This window comes from Xenopus tropicalis, chromosome 2, assembly GCF_000004195.4.
Source record: "Xenopus tropicalis strain Nigerian chromosome 2, UCB_Xtro_10.0, whole genome shotgun sequence".
Lineage (NCBI taxonomy): Eukaryota > Metazoa > Chordata > Amphibia > Anura > Pipidae > Xenopus > Xenopus tropicalis.
The window spans coordinates 142,443,553-142,458,067 of record NC_030678.2 but is presented as its reverse complement, the minus strand read 5'-3'; the positions used below and the strand labels follow the sequence as shown (position 1 = coordinate 142,458,067).

Genomic DNA, 14,515 nt, shown 5'->3' with positions numbered 1-14,515 from the left:
AAGGACTGTGGGAGTATGGTAGCGGTGGCTTTCTGAGCAGAGTTTCATTAAGTTTCCTTATCCTTTAAGACCAATTGTTCTAATTCAGTAATTTAGGTTTCTTTTTGGCTGTAATTTAATAGTCACAGAAAGATTTGTTTGTCTGTGTAAGATTGTGTGAGTCTAAAGTATTAAAGGAGAAGGAAAGGCAAATTCACTTGGGGGTGCCAAAATGTTAGGCACCCCCAAGTGAATTTAATCACTTACCTTCTACCCCGGGCTGGTGCCCCTGTACAGAGAGAACAGCACCAGCCCGGGGTACCTGCAGCGCTTACTTCTTCCTGATCGAGTGAAAAGCCGAACTTTAGCAGAGAAGCCGGCTTTTCACTCTACTGCGCATGCATCTGTCCGGGACAAATTGCTAGCGAGCGAATAGGAAGGAGGAAGAGCTGCGCTACAGGTACCCCGGGCTGGTGCTGTTTTCTCCCAACAGGGGCACCAGCCCGGGGTACAAGGTAAGCGATTTAAGTCACTTGGGGCTGCCTAACATTTTGGCACCCCCAAGTGACTTAGCCTTTCCTTCTCCTTTAAAGACTATAATACTGCTTCATTATTTGTTCCTGCATGCCTTTTATTGTGTTTTATTTATCTTTCTTTGCAGAATATCTGAAGGAAAAGCTTGATGACTATGTAAAGGCATTACAGATTGTGAAAATTGCAAGACAGAAAGAGAGAAAGGGATTAACAACAGCAAGGTTGCTGGGTGCCAGCATTGCCACGGGTGAAGTATTGACCTTCCTGGATGCCCACTGTAAGTAATGAGATATTGTAGGCAGTAGTTTGAGGATCAATAGGATATGTGACACAGGGGAAGATGTTATCTTTCCTACCTGGTGAGCTATCAAGTATCTAGGCAACAAAAAGTCCCCTGTAGTAACATATAAGAGAGTTTTTCAACCATGTACAGGTATTATAGAACTCCGAAGAGAAATTTCTTACACTTAACTCGGTATTTAAGATGTTTCCTAAAAATATCAGAAGGCATGGAATTGTCGTTAGACCCCATTAATGGTCTGTAATGTAATGGCAATCTGAGCAGATTTGAGGGAGTAATATCTTACAAACTGAATGTTATATTCACTGACCATAATAACCTTTTCTCCTTAATTTCACTGGTAACCAGGTGAATGTTTTCATGGTTGGCTGGAACCTTTGTTGTCAAGAATTGCAGAAGATCACACTGCTGTTGTAAGTCCAGACATCCCAATCATAGACCTTAACAGCTTTGAGTTTCACAAACCGGTCCAGTACGGTAAAACACACAACCGAGGAAATTTTGATTGGAGTTTGACGTTTGGCTGGGAAGCAATCCCTGCAGCCGAGAAGGAACGGAGAAAGGATGAAACCTATCCCATCAAGTAAGTAATACTGTTCTAATAATGAGTACAGGTATGGGACCTGTTATCCAGAATGCTCGGGACCCGGGGTTTTCCAGATAAGGGATCTTTCCGTAATTTGTATTTCCATAGCTTAAGTCTGCTAAAAATCATTTAAATATTGAATAAACCCAATGGGATTGTTTTGCCTCCAATAAGGATTAATTATATTTTAGTTGGGATCAAGTACAAGGCGCTATTTTATTATTACAAAAAAAAAGAAAATCATTAGAAATAAGCTTATAATGGAGTCTATGGGAGATGGCCGATGGCCGTTCCGTAATTCATAATTAATTAATAAATTAAACAACCAGATTATAATTACAGTAACCTAGGAGTGAACATTCCAGTGGAAACTCTCCTTGCCACTGTTGCTCATAATAAAAAATGCAAGTACAGGTATGGGACCTGTTATCCAGAATGCTCTGGACCAAGGCTATTCCGGATAAGGGGTCTTTCCGTTATTTGGATCACCATACCTTAAGTCTACTAAAAAATCAATAAAACATTAATTAAACCCAATAGGATTGGTTTGCCTCCAATAGGGATTATTTATATCTTTCTTGGGATCAAGTACAAGTACTGTTTCCGGATAAGGGATCCCATACCTGTATATGCCCCCTTGTTTTCAGACCATTAGTCTAATTGGCTGACAACTGACTCACTTACAGTATCTGCTTAGATGTTATTGGATACATGGCGATGCAGAGATGCATATAGAAGAAATACTCATTTAGTGTCACACACCAATGAATATATATTTCCAGTAAAACAGGAAATTTAAACTGTGCTGACCACAAGCACATATTACATCTTTATTGATTAAACAGAAAATAAATGCTACAAAAGATAAGAGTAAAATAAACTTGACAGGGGAGTGAAACAGCACTTACTGGACATTTTATATCAACCTTTTTTTTGGCTGTAATTGCCTGTTTAGGGCTCTGGCACATGGGGAGATTAGTCGGCCGCGACAAATTTCCCTTTTCATGGGCGACTAATCTCCCCAAATTGCCATCCCACCGGCGAAAATGTAAATCGCCGGTGGGATGACATACGCGGTGCCGCGTTTTCAGCGAAATCGCGGAAGTTGCCCTGAGAGGAAACTTCCGCGATTTCGTTGAAATCGTGGCGCCGCGTATACCATCCCACCGGGCCAAAATATGCAGCAAGTGCTACTTGCAGTTATTAAATGCAGTTATTTGTTTTAAAAACACTTCTTAGAAGGGAAAGTTTAAAGCTGATGTCCTCCCACTGATGAACTAAATAATAATCTGAGTCACTAGACATGTAACTGGGCAGCACCTTCCTATATCTTCCATCTTTTCTAACCCAAAACCAGAAGATTAAAAAAAAATGAAGCAATTAAGATGTGAATTAAAAGGCTCACTGTAATTTGCAGCATATTGGTTACTTTTTTTTTTAATTAATTATTTATTAGATTAAACAAATACAACAACCATTGAGAAACAAGCAAATACATATTGGTTACTAACAATGGTCTCTCACTATCCTAGGACTCCTACATTTGCCGGAGGTCTGTTCTCCATCTCCAAAGCCTACTTTGAACACATTGGCTCCTATGATGAAGAAATGGAAATCTGGGGAGGAGAAAATTTGGAAATGTCTTTTAGGGTAATTTCTTTTTAATTTCTTATTATGGGTGGGGGTGGTTAATGAGTGGTGCACGTTTGTGTGCACCTGTAGGTGTTTGCAGAATTTTGCACATACACACGCATCTGTCACGTTGCTGAGGGCAGAATAAGAAAATGTTTTGAGTTACCCACAATGACTGGTATTTTAGCCGGATTATTTCACAAAGCATAAATAGGGAAGAAACACTTAATGATATTCAATGGCAGCACATAATCTGCACCAAGTTCTTCAGTGTTTCTTTGCCCAAGATTATCCTTTGTATGTGAGTGGATGTTATGTACTGGGCCTGTGACTCAGCTCCTGACTCATGTCTGCACTCTGCTAATGGCACATACCAATATTCTTACAGGTCTGGCAGTGCGGCGGGCAGCTGGAAATCATTCCCTGCTCTGTGGTTGGGCATGTTTTCCGTACAAAGAGTCCCCATACTTTCCCCAAGGGTACCCAGGTGATCTTTAGAAACCTGGTGCGCCTGGCAGAGGTATGGATGGATGACTACAAACTCTTATACTACCAGAGGAATGAGCAGGCTGCAAAAATGGTTAGAGAGGTAAGTGTAAATAGATGCATAGTTTTCTCAACATTGTATGTAATATGTGTATATATGCCTTTAAAATGTATTATAATATTAATATTTTTTTTCCTGTCCCTGCATAGAACCCCTCAAAAAAATTTAATTATTTGATTAAAATGGAGTCTATGGTAGGTGGCCTTTCTGGATAATGGGCTTCCAAATAACGTATCCCATCTTTACATTTTAGTAGGTACTAAGATGGCTGCTTCTACTATGAGAATTTGCTTGATCAAAGAGCTTCATATCCTAATCTGCCATCTAGTGGTAGGAACACAGAAAAGTGCCAAAAAGATTCATGTACAGCGTAAAATGCATATTCCTTCCCTTCCTCAGTGCTGGTATCAGGGCAGACTGGCTGACTGTTCCTTTATAACCAAGCTTTCCAATGTTTTATTGTATTTATTTTGTAGAAATCCTTTGGGGACATTTCTAAAAGACTCAAGCTAAAAGCAGACTTGCAGTGTAAAAACTTTACATGGTACCTTGAAAATATCTATCCTGAAATGTTTGTACCTGACCGGGATCCTACATATTATGGGAAGGTAAGTAATTTGCCCTCATAGTGTCTAAAATAAAGCATAACTTGGCCTGCAGATATTTACATTGTGAACTCTTGTTTACTGTGCCTGGTCCTGTTTGTATTCTGTAACCCTTATTTGTTTAATCATAATGTAATCATGATGTAAGATCCCCATTTGCTATAGAATACTTCAAAGCACTTTGCTGGTGCTGTATAAATGAATGATGATGGTAATGATGATCAGATATAAGAGACTAGCTGCAGTTTGAGGCACACCAGAACACGCCCTTATTTCTACTGAAATAGGTAGCATGCTATATGTGCCAGATGCATCAATAATATCTGATGAGTCTGTAAGCCAAGTGTGTACTGTGCAGAGTTTCTGTATACTTATTGAGCTGACTATACTTACCTATTGATAATTTTTGGTTAGGGAGGGTTAGCTGTCATTATTTGCACTTTTATTAACTGCATATAGATGTGTAATGTTAGATTTAAAGCATCATAACCAATAGAAATGTTGCTTTCGCCTTTTCTTCGTAAGTCCCTAATTCAAACTTCTAGGGGCAGATTTATGAAAATGTGAGTTTAGAGCTTAATACATAAAAACTCACCTACGTTCTATTCATTCTATTGGGATTTTTAGAAGTGCATTTATCAAATGGTGACTTCTAGTTTTCACCCATTGATAAATACACTTCTAAAAATCCCACAAGAATAAATAGGGCATGCGTGAGTTTTTAAGTATTAAGCTCTAAACTCACATTTTGATAAATATTCCCCCTAGTGTAGTACCAAATGATGTAATAATACAGGGGCTTTTTGGACCCTAGTTATGCCCAGAAGTGGCCTAGGGAATGCCGCCTCTCCTTGTCTCTCTGCGCTTAGTATTTGTGCATCATAGGGGGCCACATTGCTAGTGCAAAGTGAGAACTAAGTGTAGGGGATCAGAGAACCCTGTCCCCTGTTTCTCAGTCTGTGATCTCATCCAGCCTAGCTACAGCCTGGGGAGGGATCCGGTTGGCTGGCTGCCCCAGTGCACGTCTGGGAGAGGTGTGCCTAAGCTTTGGAGCCAAAAATCTAGGGGCGGGCCCAGCAGTTTATAAAGGGAGCCCCTGCTGTTGTTTGCCAGAGTTGAAAGAGATACAGTGTGAGCAGCCATATTGTGTGTTAGACTTGAAAGGAAAAAGTCTGCTGGGCTGCCAGGAAGGAATCAGTCCTCTGTGGTATCTCTTGTGTGTGTCCCCTGCTGTGAACAGGTATTGCTCGTTTGCCTGCTACGTGGGAGCAGCCACCTTTATACAGGGAAGGTACTCTGGGGCAGGTAGCGCTACCTGGGGGGACTAAAGAGCTCTTGGGGAAGGGACTGAACTAACCTAAGGGTTGTGGTTTATCCGGATCCAAGTGGGGATTGGGCATCTTTAGAGACTGTCTGTGCCAGCTGTGGATAAACTACATGGGTTCCTCAGAGCAGGAAAATCAGTTATACATAAAGTGTTAACTTCCAACTCCAACAGTTATATAAAGTTTAACATTTCTGCAAAAGCTGTGTGTGATTATTTCCTAGTGGAAATCCCCTAGAGGTGTGTTCCTCAGTGTCCACTAGGTGGAGGCACTGCGCTGTTCCCAGTTCCCAGTATCAATATTCTTTGAAGAACACACATCTCCTGAAAATACAGCCCATATATAAGTGAATGTGCCAAGAAAGGGTTACATTTTGGAGGCACTGCTGAGATTCTATTGGGAAGCTGGGAATGTTGGACGAAAGCATGGCTGCACATGAAACCCCACAAACTGTTCGTCAGTGGTGCAATGCTTTGGGACTTAACCCCCGGAAGGTTGCTGTTGTGGGGCCCATGATGCCAAGAGTAAAGGAAGATTCTATTTATGAAATCCTTGATGGGGAGCCCATATTTTTCCGCCCAAGGGTGGCTGCGTCACGGCGAGATTCTGCCGGGGTTCTGCTGAATGTCCTTATAGACAGCCCCAGAGAGATAGACCGTGAGAGGGTTCCCCCTGATATTGATGCGGGAGATGAAGGGCCATGGAAGGTTGTTCTGCCAGATCTGTCTGATGACGCAGATTATTTAACTACCCATGTTGACACCCTTGTTTCCCAGTTTGCAGTTACAGCACCGGGAGGTGTGCTGCCCAGTAAGAGACTGTTTGATTCGCCAGCTGAACAGAGTCAAGTAAAGCAATGTCCATCCAGTGAGAGCGTGGTCTCCAAGGGGAGTCGGCCTAGCTCGGGAGGCCAGCTGGATACCCCTGATATTGTGAGTGCGCTGGGACTACTGACTGACCAACTGACTCAGCTGGCCTGGAATGGTAATTTTAAAAGACTTAAAATGTTTTCAGGTGCAGATCCGGTACCCTCGGGTGAGGACTCATTTGAGAGTTGGAGAGACTCCACTGTGGTGTCCGTGAGAGATTGGACCGGCCCTGAGGCAACCATGAGAAGGAAGATCCTTGAGAGCCTTCGCTGCCCTGCTGTGGATGTGGTAAAATCCTACCTAGTTAGTCACCCTGATGCTACTTCAGGCGACCTGATAGAAGTCCTAGAGGTGACGTTTGGCCCTGTAGCAAGTACTACAGAGATGCTCCACAACTTCCACTCTACCTTCCAGAAAGAGAAGGAAGCCCTGTCTGCCTATCTGGTGCGGGTGGAGCAAGGCCTGAGATTGCTGGTGAGTCGTGGGGTAATCCAAAGCTCTGAAATGGATTCCCTGAGGATTCGCCAAATGAGGAGAGGGACTTTAAATAGTGACCCTGTTGCCGTGACAATTAGAGCTTACTACCAGGATACACTAACCCCTGGCTATGTTGCTCTGATGGAGAGAGTTCGGCGGGAGGAGGCTGATGCCTATGTGAGGGTGAGGAGGAGTTCCACCCTAGGGCATGCAGAGAAGTCCCCTGCTGATGCAAAGCTGCTGGAGGAAAATAAGAGACTTCGCAAAGAGTTGGAAGCGTTTAAAGCTCAACTGTCTGAGAGAGCCAAAACCCCAACTGAGACGAGGAAACCTCCAACGTGCTACCGGTGTGGCAGGATAGGCCACATACAGCCAAACTGCCCTGTTCCTGATGAGGTTCAGGTCCAGTCTGCTTTGTGTAAAGTACGCCGGCGGCGTAAGAGACTTCCAGGGAAATGTTACAAGTGCCATGTGATGGGTCATCAGGCCCGGAACTGTAAGACTTACAAAGGCCCAACAGTACAGAAGTCCTACTATGAGCCTTCCATATCTGAAAGTGACTCCCCTGAAGGAGATGAGGGGTTGAGTCAAAGGGAGACTGCTGTGGAGGACCCTGTGGAGTGTTGTACTGTTTCTGAGTGTAAGGAGGTAAGGCAAGCGAGGCCGTTGCCGGTTTTTCCAAGGGGAGAATGTAGGGGATCAGAGAACCCTGTCCCCTGTTTCTCAGTCTGTGATCTCATCCAGCCTAGCTACAGCCTGGGGAGGGATCCGGTTGGCTGGCTGCCCCAGTGCACGTCTGGGAGAGGTGTGCCTAAGCTTTGGAGCCAAAAATCTAGGGGCGGGCCCAGCAGTTTATAAAGGGAGCCCCTGCTGTTGTTTGCCAGAGTTGAAAGAGATACAGTGTGAGCAGCCATATTGTGTGTTAGACTTGAAAGGAAAAAGTCTGCTGGGCTGCCAGGAAGGAATCAGTCCTCTGTGGTATCTCTTGTGTGTGTCCCCTGCTGTGAACAGGTATTGCTCATTTGCCTGCTACGTGGGAGCAGCCACCTTTATACAGGGAAGGTACTCTGGGGCAGGTAGCGCTACCTGGGGGGACTAAAGAGCTCTTGGGGAAGGGACTGAACTAACCTAAGGGTTGTGGTTTATCCGGATCCAAGTGGGGATTGGGCATCTATAGAGACTGTCTGTGCCAGCTGTGGATAAACTACATGGGTTCCTCAGAGCAGGAAAATCAGTTATACATAAAGTGTTAACTTCCAACTCCAACAGTTATATAAAGTTTAACATTTCTGCAAAAGCTGTGTGTGATTATTTCCTAGTGGAAATCCCCTAGAGGTGTGTTCCTCAGTGTCCACTAGGTGGAGGCACTGCGCTGTTCCCAGTTCCCAGTATCAATATTCTTTGAAGAACACACATCTCCTGAAAATACAGCCCATATATAAGTGAATGTGCCAAGAAAGGGTTACATAAGCTTCTGCCTTTAGCGTCATGCAAAGTGACCTTCTTTCCCTGCTGGGCTGATGGCAAACATGACATCTTTGCCTCAAGTTGTCTTTTTCCATAGCTACCAATTAAACTGTGTTCAGCCGTTTTTGTCAAATTGTATTTATTTGGCTGCATTTTTCTCTTATGGCTACAGTCATTGTTAATGCTGTGTCACTATGCAGTGGTACAGGTACTCTATAGTGCAGGTTGATCAACTTGGTATCATGTTGCCTGTACTTTTGTGGCTCTATGTCTCTATAGCAAGTAGGATGACCAGACCACTTAAAAATTCAGAGACAAGTCTGATAAGTACTTGTTGTAGGGCTGCATTTAAATTAAATTGCATTCAGTACCTCCCTTGTAGCTGGGTTTTCAAGACATGCCCCTGAATCTGGTAACACTTTCATCAAATGCGATGGTTTGTTCCAAATACAATTTTGGGAGAGAGATGGAAAATACTAATTTCTGAAGGTGTTATAGCTAATTTCCTGCTTTAATTTTTCCTTGTCGGCACAGGCCCCTCAAATACAGTCCTGCAGCACTGTGATTCTGGCTCATTCTTACATATACCAATCTGCAAACTGTCCCTACTCACCAACTGAATACAATACGGATATCAAATGTGGAAGGAAAGTCAGACATGTTTTTTATAAGGTTTCATTTTCCTTACAGGTTAAAAATGAAGGATCACAGAACTGCCTTGATGCAGGGGAGAAGAATCATGGTGGAAAGCCGCTGATAATGAATCTATGCAATGGAATGGGTGGCACTCAGGTACGGAAACAGAATCTGATGATGGGCAGGGCCAGCTAAGAGTAGGTCCAATAAAGCAATATCAAGGTCCCCAACTTGGAAAAATTCTTTAATAAGGTATTTGGAAACTGTGTCTCTTCAGCCTTCATCTGTCAAGGGAGGTTGTGATTGTAGTAAAAACCCTATTGTTTCCTCCAACCAGAGGGCGGCTCTATTAGCCCACACTGCCGGTGAGGGATTCAATTTCATGGTGATAGGTGCACTTTAAAGCCTGTAACTTTACTTTTATGTTCTGCCGTAAAACTAGTGCTGGTATGAGAGCTCTTTGGCACAATATATTTTATTCTCAATTGGATTCATTCTTTTTATAGTTTTTAAATTATTTACCTTCTTCTTTGCAGCTTTCAAATTGGGGTCAATGACCCCAGCAGCCAAAAAACTATTGCTCTGTCAGGCTACAGTTTTAGTTTTATCGTTACTTTTTCTAACTTATTTTTATATTCAGGTCCTCTCCTATTAGTAAACCCAGCCTCTTTGTTAAGCCACTCCCTGGTTGCTAAGGTAACTTGGACCCTAACAACCAAATAACTATTGAAACCCCAAACTGAAGATCTGCTGAACAAAAAAATAATTAAAATAGTAGTGTTCTGGCTATTATGTTAGACATCTGCTCACTCCAGCCTTTATAGATTAGATTGTTGCCTAACTAACTATATTGAAATTTTTTCATTTTGTGCAGTCTGTCTATTTTATCCAGTTTAATTTTTACACTGAACTGTTCCTTTAATGCCCTACACCCCCCCCCCCCCCCCCCCCCCCGGCTTAATTTTGCTTCATTTAGAACAATTGCTAAGCCTATTTATTTAAACAGCTGATCTAATAATTTTTATTAAAAAAAACGTGTATCTGTTGCATTGCAGTACTTTGAATATAGCACGCACAAGGAGCTGCGCCACAACATAGCAAAGCAGCTATGCCTACGTTCCAAATATGTTCCAGGGCCTGTGGAGCTGGGAGAGTGCCAGTACAAGGGAAAAAGGACAACTGTGCCAGGCAATGAAGAATGGGAGTTAACAAAGGTATGGGAATGGTGTAAAAATACTCTTTGCCACCTCCTCTCTAATGCTCATATAGCAATGCTCTGCAAAGTGCAAAATTAGTTTAAGCCCTGCTGTCTCCAGTGGTGTTATTCATTGAGCTATGGCTCTGTAATTAGAATCTAACCATTTTACTTTCTTACCATCCTTAGTTTCTTTTACCTTATCTAGGCAACAGCCTTTTAGAGACCCCTTACTTCTCCAATGTCCTTCACCTTGTAACCAAGTCAAATTCACAGGTTCTAGCCCAGAGTTTCCAACCTTTATTTATTGTCACAACCAGGATCCAATAAAATAATCTTTGTATCTTTAAATGAGATGTGGGGTACAATGTGGCTAACCTGGTTTTACATTTTTTTCTACTTACAGGACCGTTTACTTAAAAATGTGGGTTCCAACATGTGTTTAACAGCACGAGGTGAAAACCCATCAACTGCAGAATGCAACCCTTCAGACATTCACCAACGCTGGGGTTTCAGCTAAATGCTGTGAACAATGGTATCTGGTGGGTACCAACCTACCGCTATGCCTCAAGTGCCTTTTTAATGCACTGGACCTTAGGGAAGGATTGATCAGTGACCAAAGTGACCTATTTTGGATGTTTCATAAAAAGTACAAGAAAAACACTAATTTTGTCCTCCACAAATGTGCTTATTTTCTACAAATGTGCCTTATGCAAGAATTGGAAAGCCAGATAAACCCTAAAACCAGGAAAATCATTTGCACACAAGTTTAGGGCTGCACCAAAATGCTTGTGCCTTGAGATAACTGGGAATCATGGATTTAAATCTGCAATTTCTCTCCTTCATCTGATATTTTTATTTAGAGATTGTGGCTAAATCAACTACAAGTGCGGTCAAGAATGTTTTCCTGCTTTATTCATTGCTATTTCTAGAAATATAGGAACAGTTCCTTTCCTAGAAATAGTCTGGGGTCTTGCCAGCAGAACATTAGAAATCAACTGACATCTTTAGAGTTGGACAACATTTTTTGAAGATCAACTTATAATAATAGATTTCAATATTTTGGAACACTGGACCTCGGACATTTTGAACACAAGAAGACAAACCAGCCCAAACTCTATGGCACTGGTGCTATAAGACTTTGCTTTGGCAAGTCTTAAATTCCGAACCCAACGGAGGCAACTTTGGGCTAAATTAGCTAAAGAAGTGACCTTCAAAGACACGATCCCTTGGGATACATTCAACTTGCTGGGCTGAGTTACACAGTGATAAGCAGCCATTATCTGGCTATTTAGCAGCGCTGGATATTAAATGCACAGTCTGCTTTTACTGATTGTATTTGTTTTTAATTAATATGAAGGGTTTTTTGTTTTTCAAACATCCATAAAAGGCATTATGGAGCACAATACAAGACTAAATCACTGTGACGCATTTAGTATTTATTTGTTCCATTAAAAAAAATCCTACTCCTTATTTTATGTTTACTTTTTAATCAGCATTTTCAGGAAGATTTTGTCGGTTTGTTTTTAATATCAGTGATACACTGCATGGCAGAAAATATGTGGACACCTCCCTGTCTATCATGTTCTTCAAAAACCAAGGTCCTTTCATTTGCTGCTAGAGCCTTTACCCTATTATAGGAAAGTTTGAAACAATGCAGTTGGATACTGATGTGGGGCAATTAAGCCTTCCAGTTCATCCCACAGGTATTTAGTTGGGTTGAGTCAATTTTCACCACTTAAGTTTCTGAAACCTATTCTGTATGAACCTTGTTTTTTTGCACAGGGATAATATGAAACAGTAAAGAGCCTTCCCCAAACTGTTGCTGCCAAGTAGGAAGCACAGAACTGTCAAGAATGTCAATGTATTATGTAGTGGAACCTGTGTCAGAAATGATGGGTGTGGCTTAAATGGATTGTTCACCTTCAATGTCCAAATCTTATTAAACCACCGGCAATTCTCTCAGCATGTCAGAAAATCCATTTTCCATAAGAAAAAAAAATTATATACCTGCTATATCAGCCCTTCTTCTGTGTCTCTGATCAGTTTTCTAAAGGGATGGGAGTGGCCTATTTTGAACCTGACACACTGAGAACTTCCTATATGCTTACATCATCCAGGCTTGGCCCTCACTTTTTCCCTATTGGACCAGTTCATTGGTTGCTTGTGCACACTAATCAGTTGCATAAATTGAAAGCCCATTGGTTAATTTCTCCCTTGCAATGGCACAGGCAAACAGACTGAGCATATCACATACTGTTATGTTAGATTTGCAGCGCTCTGTCACAGGCACAGGAAGCAGCGTCAGACTGACAGGAGACACAGCCAATAGGAGTTAAAGGAAAACGATACCCCTAAGCAATGTAGATCTCTATAAAAATATATTGAATAAACAAGCTCAAATGTAAAGCCCTGCTTCATCTACATAAACATTTTCATAAAAATATACTTTTTAGTAGTATGTGCTATTGGGTAATCCTAAATAGAAAATTGCCATTTTAAGAATTAAGGGCCGCCTCCTGGGATCATAGGATTCACAGTGCACACAAACAAGCCAAGGCACACATACATGCTAGGCCACATCAGCCAATTAATGGACAGAGTTCTGCCTTTTGCTCCCACACTACTTCCTGTTACAGTTAGAGCTGCATTATTTCCTGTCAGCTGATCTCTGAGGGAGCACACAGCCCATCACGAAATGGTGGTTCAGGGGAAGGGATGTAAAAGGGCAATATTTACTGATATATATATATATGTATTCCCATTTGGTGAGATTCTTTAATAGGTCACTTAGATAATTTAAACTGTTGGTTAAGTATTCATTCTGGGGTATAGTTTTCCTTTAAGTGTGCTGCCAATACTATGCGTGACATCATATAAGGAAGTAAAAAAGCAACTGTAGTGTTTATCAGAAGAATCAGCAGAGGGATGATTCTGTAGTGAATATCTCTTCAGCTGCACATTTTTTATTAACTATATATAAGGCAAACATTGTCCTATTACTGTGAACTGTTAGATTAATGAATGTTGTACAAAGGCAAACAACCCCTATAATTGCCTAATTCTAACATATGTTTGGCCATATAGTGTACATTGCGTAATGTTTATACCCAGTGATAACCAAATGCATTTTATATGAATTAATTCTGCATAAAGGTCACAGGTGCTCTATTGTTTCCCCTTGTTTGGCCTCCCTTACAGATTGGCAGAAGCAGCCTTATCTCCCCAATGTATTTATTCCTCCTATGCAGATGTGCTGCTTCACCTCTCAGACAACAGCATACACTGTAAGATCCGCTCGTTTGGCGAGGTCACCAAGCAAATGGATCTTTTCCCATATGGCCAACTACGAGTGGGCAATATCAGGCTAATTTGATCAAATTAAAGCGGGCAAAGGTGCTGTCAATGAGCCAATGCAGTCCCTGATCCAACAGAAAAATCATATCTGCCTGATCGAGATCTGCCCAATTTCAGGCCAGATGTTGTTCGGGGAGTCCTGCCGGTTGGGCCCATACACAGGCAGGTAAGCTGCCGAATTGGTCTAAAGCAGCTAAAATCTGCCTGTGAATGGCTACAGGCTCTGTCCTATAAAATTATTTGGATGAACTGGATATTTTGTGACACATCTCAATTGCTAAAAACATGGATATATACTATAAAGACTCTAAATTTATACTGTTTTGTAAGAAACCCTGTCTCTCATGGCACATGTAGAACCACAAAATACTGCCAAAATAGCTAAGATCAAGCGCACTGTAAACAGTAAGGCAAGGGCTCAAGTGCTTCCAGATCAATGCCTGAGACTTCCAAGAACAGCGTGTGTTATATTCTAACAACCAATACTTCATTTCTCAGCTCTCTGCCGCAGAATATTCTATAAAAGAACAGTGCCTTTATAGCACCATGGATCATATATCCTATGTGGCCATTCCTGTCCTTATGTTTAAATGCAATAAACTTAGTGTCTTCTGGGCCCTATGTCTTAAGGTGACCGTATACATGCTATAAATATAATCTAACCATATTTACAAGCTTTCAGTCCTTTCATAAAAATGAATGTTGTCTACACTGTTTCATCGCATAATCAAATTTCTTTGGGCCAACATATAGACCAGACAGTTGTTGAGCAGCACAGGCATGTTGGTCCTAACAACGTATTTTACAAACCAACAACCAATCATTGGCTTGTGGTGGTGTTACAGTTTTATCTGGCCCAGTATTAGCCACAAACTAGTTGACTAAAAGTATTTACCATGTATACCATAAAAACTGTTCCATGCTTAGACATATTTTTTAGCTAAATAGCATAAGCTATTTCCCAGGTAAGCGCAGAATTACAGTTAATCATGCGACCACCACACA

The 14,515-nt window shown here is 41.7% G+C and overlaps 1 protein-coding gene across 2 annotated transcripts in view; it reads left to right on the top strand.

Annotated features, from left to right (window-relative positions):
• Nucleotides 1-11,580, top strand: part of galnt6.1 (polypeptide N-acetylgalactosaminyltransferase 6) — a 54,538-nt gene extending 42,958 nt beyond the window's left edge. For both annotated transcript variants that reach the window (XM_002933693.5, XM_018091706.2), the window contains 8 exons: nt 641-790; nt 1,163-1,397; nt 2,933-3,050; nt 3,421-3,621; nt 4,056-4,187; nt 9,013-9,114; nt 10,014-10,172; nt 10,560-11,580. In XM_002933693.5, coding sequence (XP_002933739.1) covers nt 641-790; nt 1,163-1,397; nt 2,933-3,050; nt 3,421-3,621; nt 4,056-4,187; nt 9,013-9,114; nt 10,014-10,172; nt 10,560-10,673 — 1,211 coding nt within the window. In that variant the 3' untranslated portion in view covers nt 10,674-11,580. The remainder of the gene's footprint in view (nt 1-640; nt 791-1,162; nt 1,398-2,932; nt 3,051-3,420; nt 3,622-4,055; nt 4,188-9,012; nt 9,115-10,013; nt 10,173-10,559) is intronic.
• Nucleotides 11,581-14,515: the final 2,935 nt, after the last annotated feature.